Source organism: Trichomycterus rosablanca, chromosome 1 (genome assembly GCF_030014385.1).
Source record: "Trichomycterus rosablanca isolate fTriRos1 chromosome 1, fTriRos1.hap1, whole genome shotgun sequence".
Taxonomy (NCBI): Eukaryota; Metazoa; Chordata; class Actinopteri; order Siluriformes; family Trichomycteridae; genus Trichomycterus; species Trichomycterus rosablanca.
The window spans coordinates 49,482,456-49,500,971 of NC_085988.1; the positions used below are offsets into that span (position 1 = coordinate 49,482,456).

General features: G+C 38.6%; 1 protein-coding gene across 5 annotated transcripts in view; it reads left to right on the forward strand.

Moving 5' to 3' along the window:
- The first annotated feature begins 1,098 nt into the window (after nucleotides 1-1,098).
- Nucleotides 1,099-18,516, forward strand: part of tulp3 (TUB like protein 3) — a 45,956-nt gene continuing 28,538 nt past the window's right edge. For 2 of the 5 annotated variants that reach the window (XM_063003918.1, XM_063003922.1), the window contains exons 1-3: nucleotides 1,128-1,180; nucleotides 15,313-15,378; nucleotides 18,220-18,261. In XM_063003918.1, coding sequence (XP_062859988.1) covers nucleotides 1,164-1,180; nucleotides 15,313-15,378; nucleotides 18,220-18,261 — 125 coding nt within the window. In that variant the 5' untranslated portion in view covers nucleotides 1,128-1,163. Of the gene's footprint in view, nucleotides 1,181-1,490; nucleotides 1,544-15,312; nucleotides 15,495-18,219; nucleotides 18,262-18,516 lie in introns of those variants that run through there. The other 3 variants (XM_063003928.1, XM_063003935.1, XM_063003942.1) reach the window with 3 other exon arrangements.

An 18,516-nucleotide genomic window follows, 5' to 3' on the forward strand; every position in this document is an offset into this window, starting at 1 on the left:
ACATAATTATGTTCCCTAAATAGTGCACTAAATTGTATATCAGATAACGGATTTATGTTCCCTACATAGTGCACTAGACAGTATAGTAGACAATTGATTTATGTTCCCTACACAGTGCGCTAGATTGTATATCAGATAACTGATTTATGTTCCCTAAATAGTGCACTAGATGGTGTATTACATAATGATGTTCCCTACATAGTGCACTAAATTGTATATCAGATGACTGATTTATGTTCCCTAAATAGTGCACTAGATAGTGTATTACATAATTATGTTCCCTACATAGTGCACTAAATTGTATATCAGATAACGGATTTATGTTCCCTACATAGTGCACTAGATAGTGTATTACATAACTATGTGCCCTACATAGTGCACTAAATTGTATATCAGATAATGGATTTATGTTCCCTACATAGTGCACTAGACAGTATAGTAGACAATTGATTTATGTTCCCTACACAGTGCGCTAGATTGTATATCAGATAACGGATTTATGTTCCCTACATAGTGCACTAGACAGTACAGTATATTAGACAATTGATTTATGTTCCCTACACAGTGCGCTAGATTGTATATCAGATAACTGATTTATGTTCCCTACATAGTGCACTAGATAGTGTATTACATAATGATGTTCCCTACATAGTGCACTAAATTGTATATCAGATAACTGATTTATGTTCCTTAAATAGTGCACTAGATTGTATATCAGATAACGGATTTAATACGCGATGGGGGAAAAAAGTCTGTGTCGCCTGTGTGTGTGTGTGCGCGCGCGCTCTTGGCCGCTCGTTCTAGATTCCGGGAGATTTTATCTGACTTGTGGGCATCAGGAAGCCGCTATTTATATGCGGGAGACTCCCGGGACTTCCGGGAGACTTGGGACGTCTGCATTCATTCTTGTATTTCTTCAGAAGAGAAAAACGTGCCTAATGTATGTGGACTTTTTAACTGATCCTCGCAACCAATCGTGTTGGAGCTGAAATCTTCCCGCAGTGGAACTAGCCAATAGTGAGGTGTGTAGTAGGATCGTACAGGAGGAGGAGGCGGGTGTTTTATTTCTCTGTGAACTGTTAGTCGATGTGGGAAGGAGAGTGAGTGAGAGAGAGAGGGAGCGAGAGAGCACAGCTGCGGGATCCATAGCAACCACCGAAAACATGAGTTCCTACAGCAGGTAAAACATACCGGATTACACAGAGAAATCTGATTTCAATACATTTAAAACAATGTGGCGTGATATGAAATTACGGCGGGATCACATGTTACATGATTCAATTTCGAACTTTCCTGAAGCGAGTTCTCATAGTGATTCAACAAGCTGCGGCTGGTCAGCTAACGTTACCGTTCCGCTAGCTGGATGCGTTAGCTTCTGCGCTAACCACAATAATGTTAAGTAGCACAACGACTTTCCAGCTTTAAATAAGTAATAGAGTTGCGAGTTCAAACTACAACGTTTCATACAGCTGTACTAACGTTACACAACAATGTAATAACACAGGGCTGTTGTACATGACAACAAATGAGACTGAAAACCAGTGTAAGTACAGTTAACAAATTACCTTATTCTAAAACTGACTGTATTTAGCCACAGTCTACTGTCACAGTATTCCGTACATGTTTTATTAAACGATTCCTGCTGGTCAGTGTGACAACGCAGCAGCTCCACTAATGCTTTTATTCGACAGGGAAATGTCTTACCTCTATTTTAGGTCCTAATTCGTTTAGTTTCGACCAGTCTATTTAAAACTAGGAGCCATTATAGTCTAACTGTCTCTTTTTTGGGCACATTAGTGTTATTAAGAGATATCCATACAGTACAGAATCATTTTACCCTACCATGACCTTCCCTACTGCTGTTCTTACTGCTCATAGATGCTACTTCTATATTTACTCTCAGTAAGGGTGGCACGGTGGGTAAGTGGGTAGCACTGTCGCCGCACAGCAAGAAGGTCCTTTCTGTGTGGAGTTTGCATGTTCTCCCCGTGTCTGCATGGGTTTCCTCTGGGTGCTTCGGTTTGCTCCCACAGTCCAAAAACATGCAGTCAGGTTAATTGGAGACACTGAATTGCCCTATAGGTAAATGAGTGTGTGTGTGTCTGCCCTGTGATGGACTGGCGCCCCGTCCAGGGTGTTACTGTGTCACAGTGAAAAGCTGGGATAGGCTCCAGCACCCCCCCCCCCAGAAATAAACTGTACATATACAAACTATTGGGAGCATCATACACAGAGCAGCACAGACGACAGAGAGACGATCACGTGTGTAATAAAGCACACTTTCCCATTGGTTATGGGGACGGCACGGTGGCTAAGTGGGTAGCACTGTCGCCTCACAGCAAAAGATCCTGGGTTAAATACCCAGGTGGGGCGGTCCGGGTCCTTTCTGTATGGAGTTTGCATGTTCTCCCCGTGTCTGCGTAGGTTTCCTCCGGGCGCTCCAATTTCCTCCCACAGTCCAAAGACATGCATGTGAGGTGAATTGGAGACACTAAATTGTCCATGACTGTGTTGGATATAACCTTGTGAACTGATGAATCTTGTGTAATGAGTAACTACCATTTCTGTCATGAATGTAACCAAAGTGTAAAACATGACGTTAAAATCATAATAAACAAACATCAAACCATTGGTTGTGGAATCCCCAAAGAGACAAAATGCACTCAATACTGGAACACATACATCACACATTGTCAGCACACTACATCACAGAAAAATCTGTTACACTAGCAATCCTGAGGCAATTTAGTTAGTCAGAATGCCCAAGATGTCGAAATCTAATGCAGCTAAAAACACTACTTGGAAAACTCCCAACCAACCAGGGGTGTGTGTGTCAAACCACGGACGAGTTTTTTCATATTTGAGAAAGTTGTGAAATTAAGCACAATTTCCTGTGAATTTAGAGGATTGCCACTTTGCAAAAAAATGCATGACTAAAAAGTACAGCAGGTAAAAATAACAAGACAACGACCTCAGAGCTGTCCAGTTATATGGAAATAACAGACCATTACACCATTGATTACCATTCTTAATCTAGCTGCTGCATTGTCATTCACTTATGGCCTTAGTGTACTTTCTGTTGTATTGATGAATGGCATTTTAACATCTGGAATCTGCATTTATTCAAATGCATTTCTTTGTAGAGCTATTACTAGATAATTAATTTGTAGTAAATTGATAATAGCTAGGTAATTACTACCAGTAAACATGCATTTTTTTTGCTGTGTATGTAATTCATTATGTGGTAATATGCAACTGACAAGCTATTGATTTTCTACTTATATACATTGGCATTGTTTAATAGCATCTCACTATACCACATTTGGTTAATGCTGTGAGTGGCATGAAATATTATTTTATAACCCATTTCATCTAAGACTTCTTTCTTTGTAGTAATGTTTATTTGATATAATTACTGGGAGACTGGAAGTACAGTAAAATAGTTAGAATTTACAGTCATGTGAAAAGTTAGAACACCCCATGAGAACCTTTGTCTTTTTGAACATATTTAAACATATGAACATTTGAGCTTCATTTGAACAGTACTGAGAGGCAGAGCTTATATAACTAAACCAACATTACTTTTAAACACAAGTTGTAAAATGTAATGAACAAAAATGGAAATTGATTGTGAGGAAAAGGTTAGGACACCCTATGTCCTAATAGCTGGTGTTTCCCCCTTTGGCTGAAATAACCTCAATTAGACTTTTCCTATAACCATCTACCGTCTCTGACATCGACTGGGAGAAAGTTTTTCACACTCCTCCATGCAGAATTTCTTCAGCTGTGTGAGGTTTGAGGGGTTTCTTGCGTGCACAGCCCGTTTCAAATCACCCCACAGCATCTCAATAGGATTAAGATCCGGGCTTTGACTTGGCCATTCCAGAATTCTCCATTTCTTTCTTTTGAGCCATTCCTTGGTGGATTTACTGGGATGTTTTGGGTTGTTGTCATGCTGCATGGGACACCTCTGCTTCAGGTTCAGTTTTTGGACAGATGGTCTTACATTTTCCTCAAGCACCCTCTGATACAGTGAAGAATTTATTGTGGATTCTATAATGGAGTGCTTGCCAGGCCCTGCTGCTGCAAAGCAGCCCCAAACCATGACATTTCCACCTCCATGCTTCACAGTGTGTTTGGTTTGCGCTAAACATGTCTTCTGCTACTGTGCTCAAATAATTCAACTTTGGATTCATCTGTCCTAAGCACATTGTTCCAGAAGTCCTGGTCTTTGTCTAGGTGTTCTCTGGTGAACTTTATTCTTGCCCTGATGTTTTTTTGGGTTTCCTCCTTGCACACCTCCCATGAAAATCAAACTTGTGCAGTCTCTTTCTGAGGGATTTCTAAAACTCCAATGTCCTCTAACGATGGTCTAATCGTTGCACCTGATGTGGTGCTCCTGATTCTAATTTTAGACATTTTAAGTAATAATAAATGTGGGGGTGTCCTAACTTTTTCCTCACAATAAATTTCCATTTTTGTTCATTACATGTTACAACTTGTGTTTAAAAGTAATTACATTTTTTTTGTTTAGTTATATAATAATAATAATAATAATAATACATTTTATTTATATAGCGCTTTTCAAGATACTCAAAGACGCTTTACATAAGACAAATAATCAAAACAAATACGTACATACACCATACAAATCATAGTACAAAATCAAAATAGTACATCAACATCAAGAATAATTAAGATAAAAACAAAGAGAGCAGCATAAGACAGTTCATTAAAAATTAGCTAAATTATGAGAGAGAACAACAAATATAGAACAATTTCTTAAAATTAGACAGAAACAGGACAGATTTACATGCAATCAGGAAACTGAAAACTTTACAAGTTTTAGGATCTAGGACTTCACATTTCTGTCGTGATCTAAGTATAAAAACTATTAAAAAGAATAGCAAAAATAAAAGCATTTATTTTGTGTTGTTACAAGTTAAATGCCACTCTGAATAGATGAGTTTTGAGAAGTGACTTGAATTTGGACAGGTCAGGACAATCTCGTAGGTGTTTGGGGAGAGCATTCCATAAAGATGGAGCAGCTATGGAAAAGGCCCTGTCACCCCAGGTCCGGTGCTTGGTCCTAGAGGGTATGGACAGTAGGTTAGCCTCAGAAGAGCGAAGGCTACGGGAGGGAATGTGCTGATGGAGCAGGTCGGTGAGGTAGGATGGGGCCTGATTATGGAGAGCTTTGTGAGTGAATAGAAGAATTTTGAATTGAATGCGTTGAGCAACGGGAAGCCAATGAAGTTTTTGTAGAACAGGTGTAATATGATCACGGGAGCGAGTATGAGTAAGGAGGCGAGCAGCTGAATTCTGGATATACTGAAGTTTTTTTAGGATTTTGTTAGATGTACCATAAAGGATGCTATTGCAATAATCAATTCTGGATGTAATAAAAGCATGAATCAAGGTTTCGGCGGCAGAAAAGGAGAGTGATGGACGTAGACGTGCTATGTTTTTTAGATGAAAGAAAGCAGTTTTGGTGATGTGATTTACATGGCGGTCAAAAGAGAGGTTGCTATCAAAAATTACACCAAGATTTCGGATGTTAGAAGACGGAGACAAAGTGTCATTATCAATGGTAATTTGAAAATTTTTTGTGGTTTTTGCCAGGGTTGTAGGACCTACGATGATCATATCTGATTTTTCACAGTTTAATTTGAGGAAATTAGCTTTCATCCACAATTTCATTTCAGTGATGCAATTTGTCAGAGTGGAGTGAAGTTCAGTATTAATGGATTTGGAGGAGATGTAAAGCTGAATATCATCAGCATAGCAGTGGAAATGTAAACCATGCCGACGTATGATGTCACCAAGGGGGAGCATATAAAGAATAAACAAAAGGGGACCTAACACTGAGCCTTGGGGAACGCCTTGGGACAGTGGAGCAATGGCAGAACTACAATTGTTGATATTAACAAACTGTTGTCTGTTTATGAGATATGACCTTAACCACAAAAGGGCAGTACCAGTGATGTTGACAGAGGATTCAAGGCGGGACAGAAGAATGGAGTGATTAATGGTGTCAAAAGCTGCAGTAAGATCAAGGAGGACGAGAATATTAATTTGTCCAGAGTCTGAGGAAAGAAGAAGGTCATTTGTGACTTTGAGGAGGGCTGACTCAGTGCTGTGCTGGGGGCGGAAACCAGACTGAAATGATTCAAATAGATTATTGGAATTTAGGTGATCTTTGAGCTGTGAGGCAACAACACGTTCCAGTATTTTCGACAGAAATGGAAGATTGGAAATGGGCCGAAAGTTACTCATAATGTTAGAGTCAAGTCCAGGTTTTTTAAGTATGGGAGTAACAGCAGCCAATTTGAGTGATTGAGGGACTGAGCCAGAACTAAGAGAGGAATTGATTATCTCTGTGATAAGTGATGAGATAACTGGAAAACAACCCTTAACAAGTTTTGATGGAGCAGGATCCAAAACACAAGTGGAGCTTCGCATCCCTGTTAAGATCTCAGATAGGTCCAAAAGAGACACAGGTGAGAACTGAGACAGAGGCTGAGTAATAAATTGAGATGAGATAGGCGGAGAAACAGAGATGACAGGGGAAACTGTCAGAAAATTGTGGATATTCTCAACTTTTGTTTGAAAAAATGAGAGGTAAGAGTTACACTTGTCAACTGTAAAGGAATTGGTAGTATTGTCAACTGGTTTGAGAAGTTTATTTATTGTGGAAAAGAGAGTCTTAGGATTTGTTGATCCAGCATGTATGAGTTCGGAATAGTAAGTGGATCGGGCTGCCGTAAGAGCGTCTTTGTAATGTTGAAGATAATCAGAATAAATCTGATAATGTACTGTTAGACCGGTTTTCTTATAAAGTCTTTCAAGCTGGCGTTTACGGGATTTCATTTGGTGAAGCTCAATTGTGTACCATGGTGCGGAATGACTAAATGAAACAAATTTGGTTCTCAAAGGAGCCAGCTCATCAAGACATGAGGCGAGTATGTCATTATAGTAATCGACAAGGTCAGATGAATTACTAGACAGTACAGGACAGACAGACATCTTTTTAACAAGAGAATCTGAGAAAGCAGAGGGAGAGATATATTGAAGATTCCTGAAGGATATTTTACGTTTAGCTCTAGTGATGGGCCTAGTGACCTCAATGTCCATGATGATTGTCAAATGATCAGAGACAGTAAGGTCATGGCTGGACGGCTGATGAACTAGGACACCAGTAGAGCAGACAAGGTCAAGAGTATGACCTTTTTTATGAGTTGGAAAATGTATATGTTGTGTGAAATTAAAACACTGTAACAATTCCAAAAATTCCCTGGCAAATTTACAGTTGTTGTCATCAATATGGATGTTAAAATCACCCATAAGCAGTACAGAGGATGAGAGGGCACTAAGCTGGGTTAAAAAATCTGAAAAATCAGAGAGAAAGGAAGCGTTTGGCTTTGGCGGACGATAAACTACAGCAGTGACCAGAGGAGTAGGCCCTGACAACTTGAAAGCCAGGTGTTCAAAAGAAAGAGCAGCAGGAAAAGACAAAGTGGTTATTTTAATATCATCCCTATAGACTGCAGCAACACCACCACCTCGCCCTTCCATACGAGGTTCATCAATATACGAGTATCCCATTGGCGTGGTCTGATTTAACGTAAAATAATCCAAGGGTTTATGCCAAGTTTCAGTGAGACAGAAAAAGTCTAGTTCACTGTCAGATATAAATTCACTGAGTACAGTACTTTTTGTGTTGAGTGAACGAACATTAAGCAATGCCATTTTCAAGTGGTATTGTTGTGTAGTTGGCTGTGAGGAACGAGGAAGAGAACGGAGATTTGCTAAGTCCACTCCGCGTTTCCCATCCCACTCCGTGGACAGCGTTGTCATGGAGACTACACCGCTACTGGTGTGCAAGGCAGCAGCGCTCTGATGACGTGTTTGCGCAGCGACAGTGCGCACGGCTGACCAGAAGGACGGAATAGCGTTACCGTTTCGAAGATAAACAAGCTTTCTCCGGGAGCCCCTGTGAATATAACGAGGCCGGCGAAGGAGTCCAAGCTGTTTGATGACTGAAATACACGATGGAGTAGTGCAGTTGTTGAACTTCCTCAGCTGGTCAACGGAATAGTTCAACATCGTGCCGATCCCAGGAAAACTCATCCACCGTTCACCACCGGCCGCAGACGCGATGTACAGTAGAAAGAACAAAAAGTATCAAAAGCACAAATAAAAGTATCAAAAGTAACATAAAAGAAATAGATCCACAAGGTGTGTAAAAAGATGAAAACGAAAAACGATAAAAATACAATAAAATACGGTAAAATACGGTAACGGTAGCGGCAGCCAAATGCGCCAGCGTCCACCATCACCATGGCAAATATAAGCTCCATATCTGTTCATTTATTACTGTTCAAATAAAGCTCAAATGTCCATATGTTTAAATATGTTCATAAAAAGGTTCTCAAGGGGTGTCCTAACTTTTTCACATGACTGTTTATGATTTAAGAGATTTGGTTTGGATTTGTTGGCTGCTTTTGGTCTTGCATAATTTACATTTTTAAACACTGATGAATATTTGACACAGTTTCTGCAGATTTAGCAGGTCTTCCATATAATCTATGTCAGAGATGTGTGTTAAATGTTCTGTATTGTACTTGTAAGCTAGACAAGAAATGTATGATCTGTTTTAAGCATTAGAAAAGCATATTTTATTTGGCCCTGAACAGCAACAAACAAAGACAAAAAATCTATTATGGCATGGTCTAGAGAAGCTGCGGAGGAGGACAGAATCTTACAAACCTTCTGAACATTAGTTCTAATAGGGCTTATTTAAGAAGGCACAGCTGCATCTGCATGGGCAAGAAGTTTTTTGTTTCTCTTTTCCTGCTCCAGCAGAATCTTTAATACTGGTGTGGTGACTCACATTGCTGCAGTACCAGTATCAGGCGTGTTTAGAGCCGAAATGGTGGTACTTCTGCTTCAAACTGCACAGCTTGGTGGAAATTCTGTGGTATATGTCTTAGAACCCAGTATGCACTTAGAGCCCAATATGCACTTAATCATTCTGGTTTCATGACTTGCTTTGAAGAACTATTTTTTGTTGCTTGCTGCACTGTTTAACTACCTATTGTTTGCAACAAGATGATAGAAAGGATGACAGTGTAAGAATATCTGCATTCTGGTGTAACAAATAGGGTGTAATTATGTTGTAATTGCTGGCGTCTCAGTTGCTAGGTGATTGCTTTTAACTGAGCGATATAGATCTTTTTATGACGGCATTTGACAATATGAGCATTGTTAGTAAAAAAAATTTTGTTATACGTAAAGTTGTTCATACACGAAGAGGACACTTTAATTCAAAGTGATTTACAAGGAAGGCAAAAACACTGTAAGCACAGAGCTGTTAAAGTAGCTGAGGGTAATACAAGTGACTGATTGACTGTTAATTAGACCAAAGACAAATACAAGATTATTAAAAGCTGAAAAATTACAATTATTATTAAAAGCTAAGCCCCACACTTGCAAAAACGAAAACAAACCCAATTTGCAGGATGATTAACCAAGGTAGAACAATACTGTGGCTAAAAGCCACAACCAAAAATGGTAAAAGGAAAATGAAAGCAGTGGCCAAAATAGTGTAAACAAACAAAGTAAGAAATAAAAGATGAGCCTGGTTTTAGAGAAAGCAGGTTGCCAACACAGCAACTCTGAAGAAGAATCATGATAAATAGAAACACTTTCACCTGGAGTAGATTAACCCCCAACAAGGTGCAGATAGGAGACAAAGGGTGTGTGAAAACCCAGGGAGCTCTCTACATAGACAGCATTTTACGTCATCCTTCGCACACTCCCAAGAAGTAGGCTGTTCGAAATCCTAGATGCCTTAATACCCTCACTAGTAAGGTATCTTAAAATTTCAGCGGTATTTTGACTCAAGAACGAGTGAGCATCCGATGCTGCCTTAGCGGTGAAGGCAATCCCAGCATTCAGTGCGGCACAACTTTTCTCACAGAAAAATAAAAGATATGGCGAACGGAGTTATTTTTAAACGTAAATAAATTTATATTGATTTTTAATTTGTATCAATGTGCACAATTGTCGTTTATCTGCAAATTCGGGCTTGTCAGCTAATTTAATCGTTTTCGGTACACAGTTGACATGCTAGCCCGTTGTGTCATTTCATTGGTTTGAATGGCATGAGGCTAACTGTGCTAGCTTAGTTAGCAAAAACTGATGGAATCGCTGATTAAGTAGCGCGGTCGAATAACCTGCCTTATAAGTCGATGACTTATTAGAATCCTCTCTACTTAGGCAGCTGCCTATGTAGGCAGTAAGACAGCAAGGCAGCTCACTAGGTTTTCGAACACACCCTAAATCTCTGTTTCTTTAGACTTTGAATACAAACAGCGTAAGTTATGTGGCAGTATTTTATTTTATTAGCATTTTAATGTCATGTTTTTCACACTTTGGTTACATTAATGACAGTACAGGTAATTACTGGCTACACAAGATTCATCAGTTCACAAGTTTGATGTCAAACACAGTCATGGACAATTTCGTATCTCTAATTCACCTCACTTTCCCGGAGGAAACCCACGCAGAAAGGACCTGGACCACTCTACTTGGGAATCAAACCCAGGACCTTCTTGCTGTGAGGTGACAGTGCTACCCGCCGAGCCACTGTGTCGCCTTATGTGGCACTAATTTAGAACAGTGTTTCTATAAACCGGTAGTTGGGGATATTGTAAAATGCAGTACAAAGAAGAAACTGTGTTTTGTTCAATTTTCTTCAGTCTTTATTTAACTGACAAAAGTACAAATAAAAGACTTTGAAAGTTTTGCTTTACCATCTTGACCTACACATTAGATTTTGATGTCTGCAACACACCCAAAGAAGGAGCCACTAAAGGCTCAACCTTTGCTAGCAAATATGGGCTGTGGCTCACCACTTTGTGCCAAACACCATGATAAAATTGGCAATCATATAAAAAAGTACCATTTACATTTTTAGCATTAAGCAGATGCTTTTTATCCAAAGCGACTTACAGTACTGTGACATTATACAGTCTAAGCAATCGAGGGTTAAGGGCATTGCTCAATGGCCCAACAGTGCCAACCTGGCAGTGGTGGGGCTTGAACCAGTGACCTTTCGATGACTAATCCAATACCTAAATCACTATGCTACAATTGCTGTACACACTTCATAAGACTATAATTATGTGTGGTTACACAGTGCTAAACATGCCTCTGTTCATATTTTTTTGAGTGTGTTGTAAGCATCAAATTCTACATTTGTTCATGTTTAAAGAATACAATCTGAGGGGTTATGGAGGAAAGGTTGAAGCCATGTGATGGTTTGGCACCCTGTCCAGGATATTCCTGCAACCAATGTTTCCTGGTGGAACTGCAGCCCTGACTGGGTAAAGTTGTTGATAAAGTAAAATGTAAATGAAATAAAGGTTTCAAGAGAATTAATAAATCACAGATTTTTATTGCATCTCACAAAAAATGGGTTTGTAATTTGAATGGAGTTTTTAACCGACAACTCCAGTCAGATAGTCTAGATAGTTAAACACAGTAGCCCACTGTACAGCGAGTGGTGCACCTACACGGCTTTCTGGGCTCTTTTACCCCCTTCCTCCTATTAAGTAAATGCTAAAAAGCACAATTGTTTTGTATTATTTTGTAGCCAGTTAATTTTTGGCACTGACTACAACTAGCAGTGCTGTCTGTGTCAAACACTCAGCGAGGACTTTATTAGATGCGCCTATCTGGTAGGTACATTCATGATTATTGGATAAGCTACTTCTATGGTACAAATGAACTTTGTACATATACAATTACTGACTGAAGCCTATTTCTTGGTCTGTGCACTTTGTCACGCCATTGTCTCCATTTATCATTCGAAGTGACCCCCACTGACCATGTGTTATTTGATGTGTGGAATATTCTTAGGACTGCAATGACACTAACATGGTAATAACACAGTATTAGGTGTTGTACTGGTTGGAATGTAGCAGGTGCAGCATGGTTATTATTATGTATATTACAAATTAATATACATTGTGCTTGAAAACTAAAACAGCTCTAGTCTCTAACTGTACACTTACAACCTGCTTACAAGGTATGTATTCATAATAAAGAGACCAGTATGTTTAAATAGTATTTAAAATCCAGATACACTATCTGTATACCCACAACGTTTATCTGTATTATCGGTATAGTCTGATAAATTAATCAATGTAGGTACCAGATAGGTGTACCTAATAAAATGCTCAGTAAGTTGACATACACTGTGTGTGTGGGCGTGTTTTTTTTTTAAAAATCTATGATTATGGTTTTTTCCTGGTTTGGAACTGATCCTACAACAGTCTGAATAGAGCCTGGATTCTGTTGGGACTGTTGCTGCTTTTATTTTTCCATTTTGTTCTGTTTTGTTTGGGTAGATTTAGCTAATTACACCCAAAGGGGAGCTGTTGTCTAGCTGTTACAGAAAAGTGGTTTGCATACACCCTCACACACAAAAAGCAATACCCAAAGGTCTGTGTCTCCAAAGCAACAGTTTTGCTCCTTTCCTTTCTCTGTGTGGTAGACAGGTGTCAGGCCTGGACACTCTAGCTTGAATTGTATTGCGTCTACAGACATGATTGGCTATGTCTCTGGAGGAGTTAATGACTGAAGCACTACGATGGCTTGGCGTCCTGTCTAGGGTAATCCTGTTTTGCATCCAGTGTTTCCCACTGACACCAGGCCCACTACAACACTGACCAAGAAAAAGCTGGAAAATTAAAGGAAATGAAATACAGTATTGCCATTACTAGAAAGATATTAGACAACTGTGTATGAAATACATATAAAGTAGGGCACTAATATAATTAGTGATGATGAGTGTTGGTTACACTTATGTTATTGCTGCTTTGCCACATTGGAAGTAAATGAAGAATACAGTGCCATCCACAAGGGCTATTCTAAACAATTTACATTTACATTTTACATTTTCAGCATTTAGCAGATGCTTTTATCCAAAGCGACTTACAGTACTGTGACAGTATACTGTCTAAGCAATTGAGGGTTAAGGACCTTGCTCAAGGGCCCAACAGTGGCAACCTGGCAGTGGTGGGGCTTGAACCAGCGACCTTTAGATTACTAGTCCAGTACCTTAACCACTAGGCTACAACTGCTCTGCAATACAAAAAATTTTGAATATTTTTTAAAAATTCTACTTTTCAAATTTTCCCATTTCTCCAAATCTAGTGGTAGCAAATTCGTATGTAGCCTTCTTTGCTGCTGCACACCCCCACCTTACTGATTAATTATAATAAAAAGACTGTTGACTGTAAGAGGTCAACTGGTCATGGAGATTGGCAGGGGGCACAGGTTGCAGAATCTCGCCCACCTGCTATACCATTTTAGCCAGCAAGGGGGCACGGAGGCATGGTGGACTGTCAGGGGTGTTTCCGACAGACCTGCAGGATTAATTTGCTGCAGCTGTATGATCCATTTAAATACACATTGGCATTGTGCTGCATGGTGTCTATGCCTTTTCAAGATCTGCACGCTCTGCGAGGCCTGTACTTTTGCTTCTGTCAATTCAAACGTCAGCCTTATTTGATCTTCTTTTCGAGGAACTCAGTTGAGGAACTCACTAACCCTTAGTTTGATGCCATAAAACTGTTTTAAACAGAATTTGAAATGTAATAGTCCCCAACTGTCTAGCAACAGCTTAGTTCACACTACATGATTTTAGCCTTGATTTTTTGCTCACTGTCAAGTTTTGGTGGTTGCTGAGAGAAGGTCCAGCTCTAAGGCAAATCATCATTTGCTCGGGTCTCGAAAAATTGACTCTATATTAGAGATGGGACGATCGATCTGCTACGAATCGGTATTTCCTAAAAGTAGCCGATCCGATCGTGTGATATATAAAAGATCACGTTAAGTTAACAGCTCAGTGGATTGATCCAGACTTTGAGCTACGAAGCGCCAACCATCACATCACCATTCATCAACCATCGTACAGAAACCATCGTGAAAGCTCTTCATGACCTAAAATAACATCATTAACGTTGTGCATCATACATACGATGTAATTTTGCTGATTGTAATATTTACTTTAAAAAGATAATTCAACCCGGTCACATCTGAGTCGATTCTATCAGCACGTTATATAAACTCCTGGTTCACTTTGGTAAATCGTAAGCGGTTCTTACTTGTGATGTAGATGAGAACAGAAAACGTTACAGAGCCAATCAGAGGCAAAAGTTTATTCATTAGCAAATTCGTTAGTTCAGGATCATCTGCTGAACTTTTAGGATCAGAAAACTTTTAGCTACTTAGACGAGTCTGACTCGGTTACAGATCTGTGGTAATAACAGTTTAATTAAGCTTTTTAATGAAGCTTTTTAATGTAAGAGAGTCACACAGAATGTTCTGTATTAGCTGGTGTTTATTTAAAACCACGACATTTAATTAATAACAGTAAACACGGAGAGATAACTGAGAAGAGAAACTTATGCTTCACATAAAACGAATCAACTCACGAATCAATGAATCACTTATAGCGATACTGTGAACAAAGCGTCTCTTCTAAATGCACAAACACACACACACACGCGCGCGCTGCTCCTGTTTATCTTCGCTGTGAGGCTCTTTTTAAGTTTATTTATTTAATTTACTGCTTAACCCCAAACCCCCCCCCCCCCCCCCCCCCCCGATCGGAATCGGCTATCGGCCGATGTCCCTGAAAGGAGATCGGAGATCGGAGCCAAAAACCCCGATCGGTACATCTCTACTCTATATCGCTATGTGTGACTTGTTCAAAGATATGATCTGAGAGGTTTGACGATCACTCTCAGAGTCCTGACAATTGCTAGCATTCTAAATATCTTGACCAGCTGGGACAGTATGGAAAATGCAGGTTTAAAAAATGCAGTGTTTGCAGACAGTATGAGCCAAAAATATGTCATGTTTTGTCTTGTCAACTCTATTTTACTTGTTAATATACAAATGAAGGCTAGGGGGTTGAATAGCATTGTAATAGCTTGTATTTATCATTAAGTATTCTTTCTCTGTTTTCTCTGTTTGTTTAAGCTAAGGTGAGGGGAGGATTAAATACTTCCGATGACAATTGTAAATTTTAATTTAGTTCTGTGCCTGCAAGACTAACACAAAGAGTAAAGTAGAGATCTTCTGAAGTGCTATTTGAGTAACGTGAACTCTAAACAAAAATATAATCTAAGACAATTATAATGATTTTCCCCATCTGAACTTAATTTCTTTATTAAATTTATGATTTCATAGAAACCTGGGTGTCTAAAGGATGTTTCACATGTGTTGTTACCATAGAGAATGGCAGGCCACAGGGGAGTTGGAAGTTGGTAGTGAGGGGTGGAGGCGACATCCTGAGTTCAGGTACAACTGCCACATCTAGTCCCATCAGCACTCCACACACACTACTGTTTACTAACACATGACATGGACCCAGTGAGGACGCCTTCTCAGCCCGTCTACAGCCGCTTTTCTTACAGGTACACATAGATCAAAGTACAGAGTGATCCAGCTGAGACTTTTTGTTGGGTTAGTCTTGGTAATTATAGTATCTTTAGATATCGTAGATAACGTAGGTCTTAGATGTCTTCTGGGCTTTGTTCTGCTAGCAGAAATATTCAAATTTTTTTTAAAGTCTGAAGATATACAGTAGATTGCAAATAATTTGACTGCATGATGCGTATGTAATATTTTTTTCTTACCTAACTAGTGATGATGAAGCTGGAGTCAGAGTATCACTAAACATTTAGGTGTGGGATCTCTGCGAGGTCTTTATCTCTGTCATGGCAACAGTTTGGTCTTGTGCTGTGCATGTTTTTAGTCGCCTTGCCTTCATACTACAGTAAAAAAGTAGAATAAAAGCAGATCGTTATTTAAAAAGATCTGGGTATTTAAACAGAAAAGCTGTGTGTCATTACCTGAGCCACAAATCCAATAGCAATGACACTGCCTAATCGGTACTGACGGGGCATTTAATGTTTTATAGCAGCTTTTAACTGGTCGTTCACTTTCAGATCTATGCACACAATCATCCAGTACTGAATTGTGTTTTATCTTAGTGGGAATGGAAACTGACTGCTGCATTTTTGTAGATTTTGCAGAAATTTGCTGTAGATGAAGCCTTTCATGATGGTTTAATTTGATTTTATTGTACCTGCTATGCAGTAGAGTACATTTTCACCCAGACAGTTAAAGGTTCTGGATGTTCAATGATTTTTTGCATATACAGTTAAAGTCAAAGTGTACCTATGGGACCTGTATGTCATGGTAGTCTCAGGATTGTATTGATTTTTGCAAATGTGCATTTTGTGTGACTGAAGAGTTGGAACACACTATATTGTTAAAAATCTTGAATGTGTAGAAGATATATGTAAATATATGGATGTGAAATAATAAAATCAAAAAGCAATCATTTGTAAATGTACTTTAATCTGTACATGTCAAACAATATTTTTTCCTGTCAAATGTATTATTTTCTAAAAACATATGCTTATTCTAAAATTGAAGCAAGTTATTCCCCGAAAAACTAGGGACGGGTCTAAGACTTTTATGTAAAGCGTCTTTGAGTATCTTGAAAAGCGCTATATAAATAAAATGTATTATTATTATTATTAAGACTAGAAACATCAAAAACACAAACATGATTGAATTATATATAACTAATTAAACCTAAATAGAGAATCTAGTAAAGGCCAAATCCCTTATAATCAAATGTTTTGTTTTTTAATATGTATTTATTTGAAGCAAAATGGCCAGTATTAATGTGATTGCAATTTGTTTGATATAGAAATTGGCAATAGTGATACAAAGCAATAGGAATTTAAAGAAATACCAATTTCATTTGACAGTAAAATTTTCTAAACATATTGTCCCTTAACAGTATTTGTAATATTATAAAATACAATACATACTATAATATATCAGAATGTACTTTTATGTCTTAAATAATATAAGTTCTGAGGCATTCTGAGGCTATTATGATACAGTGGGCATGTTAGAGGGCGGAGCTTTAAGAGTCTTGGTTCGCTTCTGCAATAAACACTGTTTCTACTATGAACAGCAAAAGCCATATGCCAACAACATCCAGAACTGCCATTAACTTCTTTACGCTCACAGTCACTGGCAATAGAACGATGCATTATTAAGGTTGTGTTTTCCAGGCCTAAAAAATATAGTAGCATTTAAAAGCCAGTGTTTTTCTTGGTGTGGGGTGTATTAATGTCTATGACTTTGTTAACTTGTGTGTCTGTGAGGGTACCATTTATGATAATTACACTGTTTGGAGTGACATATGCTGCTTTCCAGACAGTGTTTTTAAAAGAGTGTCAATTCTAGTTTGTCCTGTCTGACTACAATTTGGTTTAATCCTACCAGTAGAGTGGTCATGAATCCAAACATATTGTTGCCAGATTGTGGCAGATTGTGGCAGATAGAGCGAAGGACAATATATATAAGTTATGTTGTATTTATATTTTGTGGATTATTATTATAATCTTTAAAATAACCTAACAAGGGCTTTAAAAAATGGCTTATTTTTCAAAGCAAGAGAATGAAAGGGTAATTAAAAATTAGGAAAAATGGCAAAAATGCTGGTAGTTTGAAATTTAACAAATAAAGGGCAGTCACAGTCACCATGGTTATCCATGCACTAGTACAATCATCCTGCTCACAAAAGTGTTAAAAATGTAAATGTATGTCATCTAAGTCTGTGGCAAAAGAGGTACTTTTGTTCCTTTTGCTCTGATGAAATATTGGTTAAGTACATGTAAGTCATAGTTAAAGGGATATTTTTTCAGTGATCAAACAAACACTGGTCTAGTAGTGTGTGGGTGGACATATCGTAGTAGCATTGTGTTTGAGGCCAAGGGCTGTTGGGTTGCCTTGGTGTGTTTTTAGGTAGGTGACCATGTTAACAGAGTATGTGTTATATCAGTGAAGCTAGTGTCCTGGCACACTGACTCGTCAGACACACACAAACATTAAACATTCATCCACTGGAGCTTTCAAGGAGCAGCTTACTAGTTAGTGTTAGATGAGAATCCCAGGTGGGAGATGGCATGTTGTGCTCAAAGCAAACAGAGAGGTACTGCAGGATCTCCATTCTGCATTAATTACACAAGAAGAAATCTCATATAATCAGCTCGGCTTTCTCAATAACCTCTTTTCGTTTTGTCTTTGTCCATGTTGTGTCTGTTGGGAATAAAGACCCTCAAGCTCAAGCAGCTTCTGTTCTACCACCACTGCCAGGTAAGACAGACATTTATTCACTGCGCTCCACTAATCTGTAAAATGCATAAGAAAAAGGAATATGAGTGTTTATGTGTTTATGTAAACTGATCTCTACAGTTATAATAAGTGTATATGGACTATTTTTTTTGTTTGTTTATTTAGTTGTTTTTCTTTGTTTTGTTTGTGTGACATTTTTTTAGCAGTAATTTTTGTTTTGGGTTCAACACTTACAAGGTGTCAACAACAATATTACTTTTAAATGTACTGGCCCAG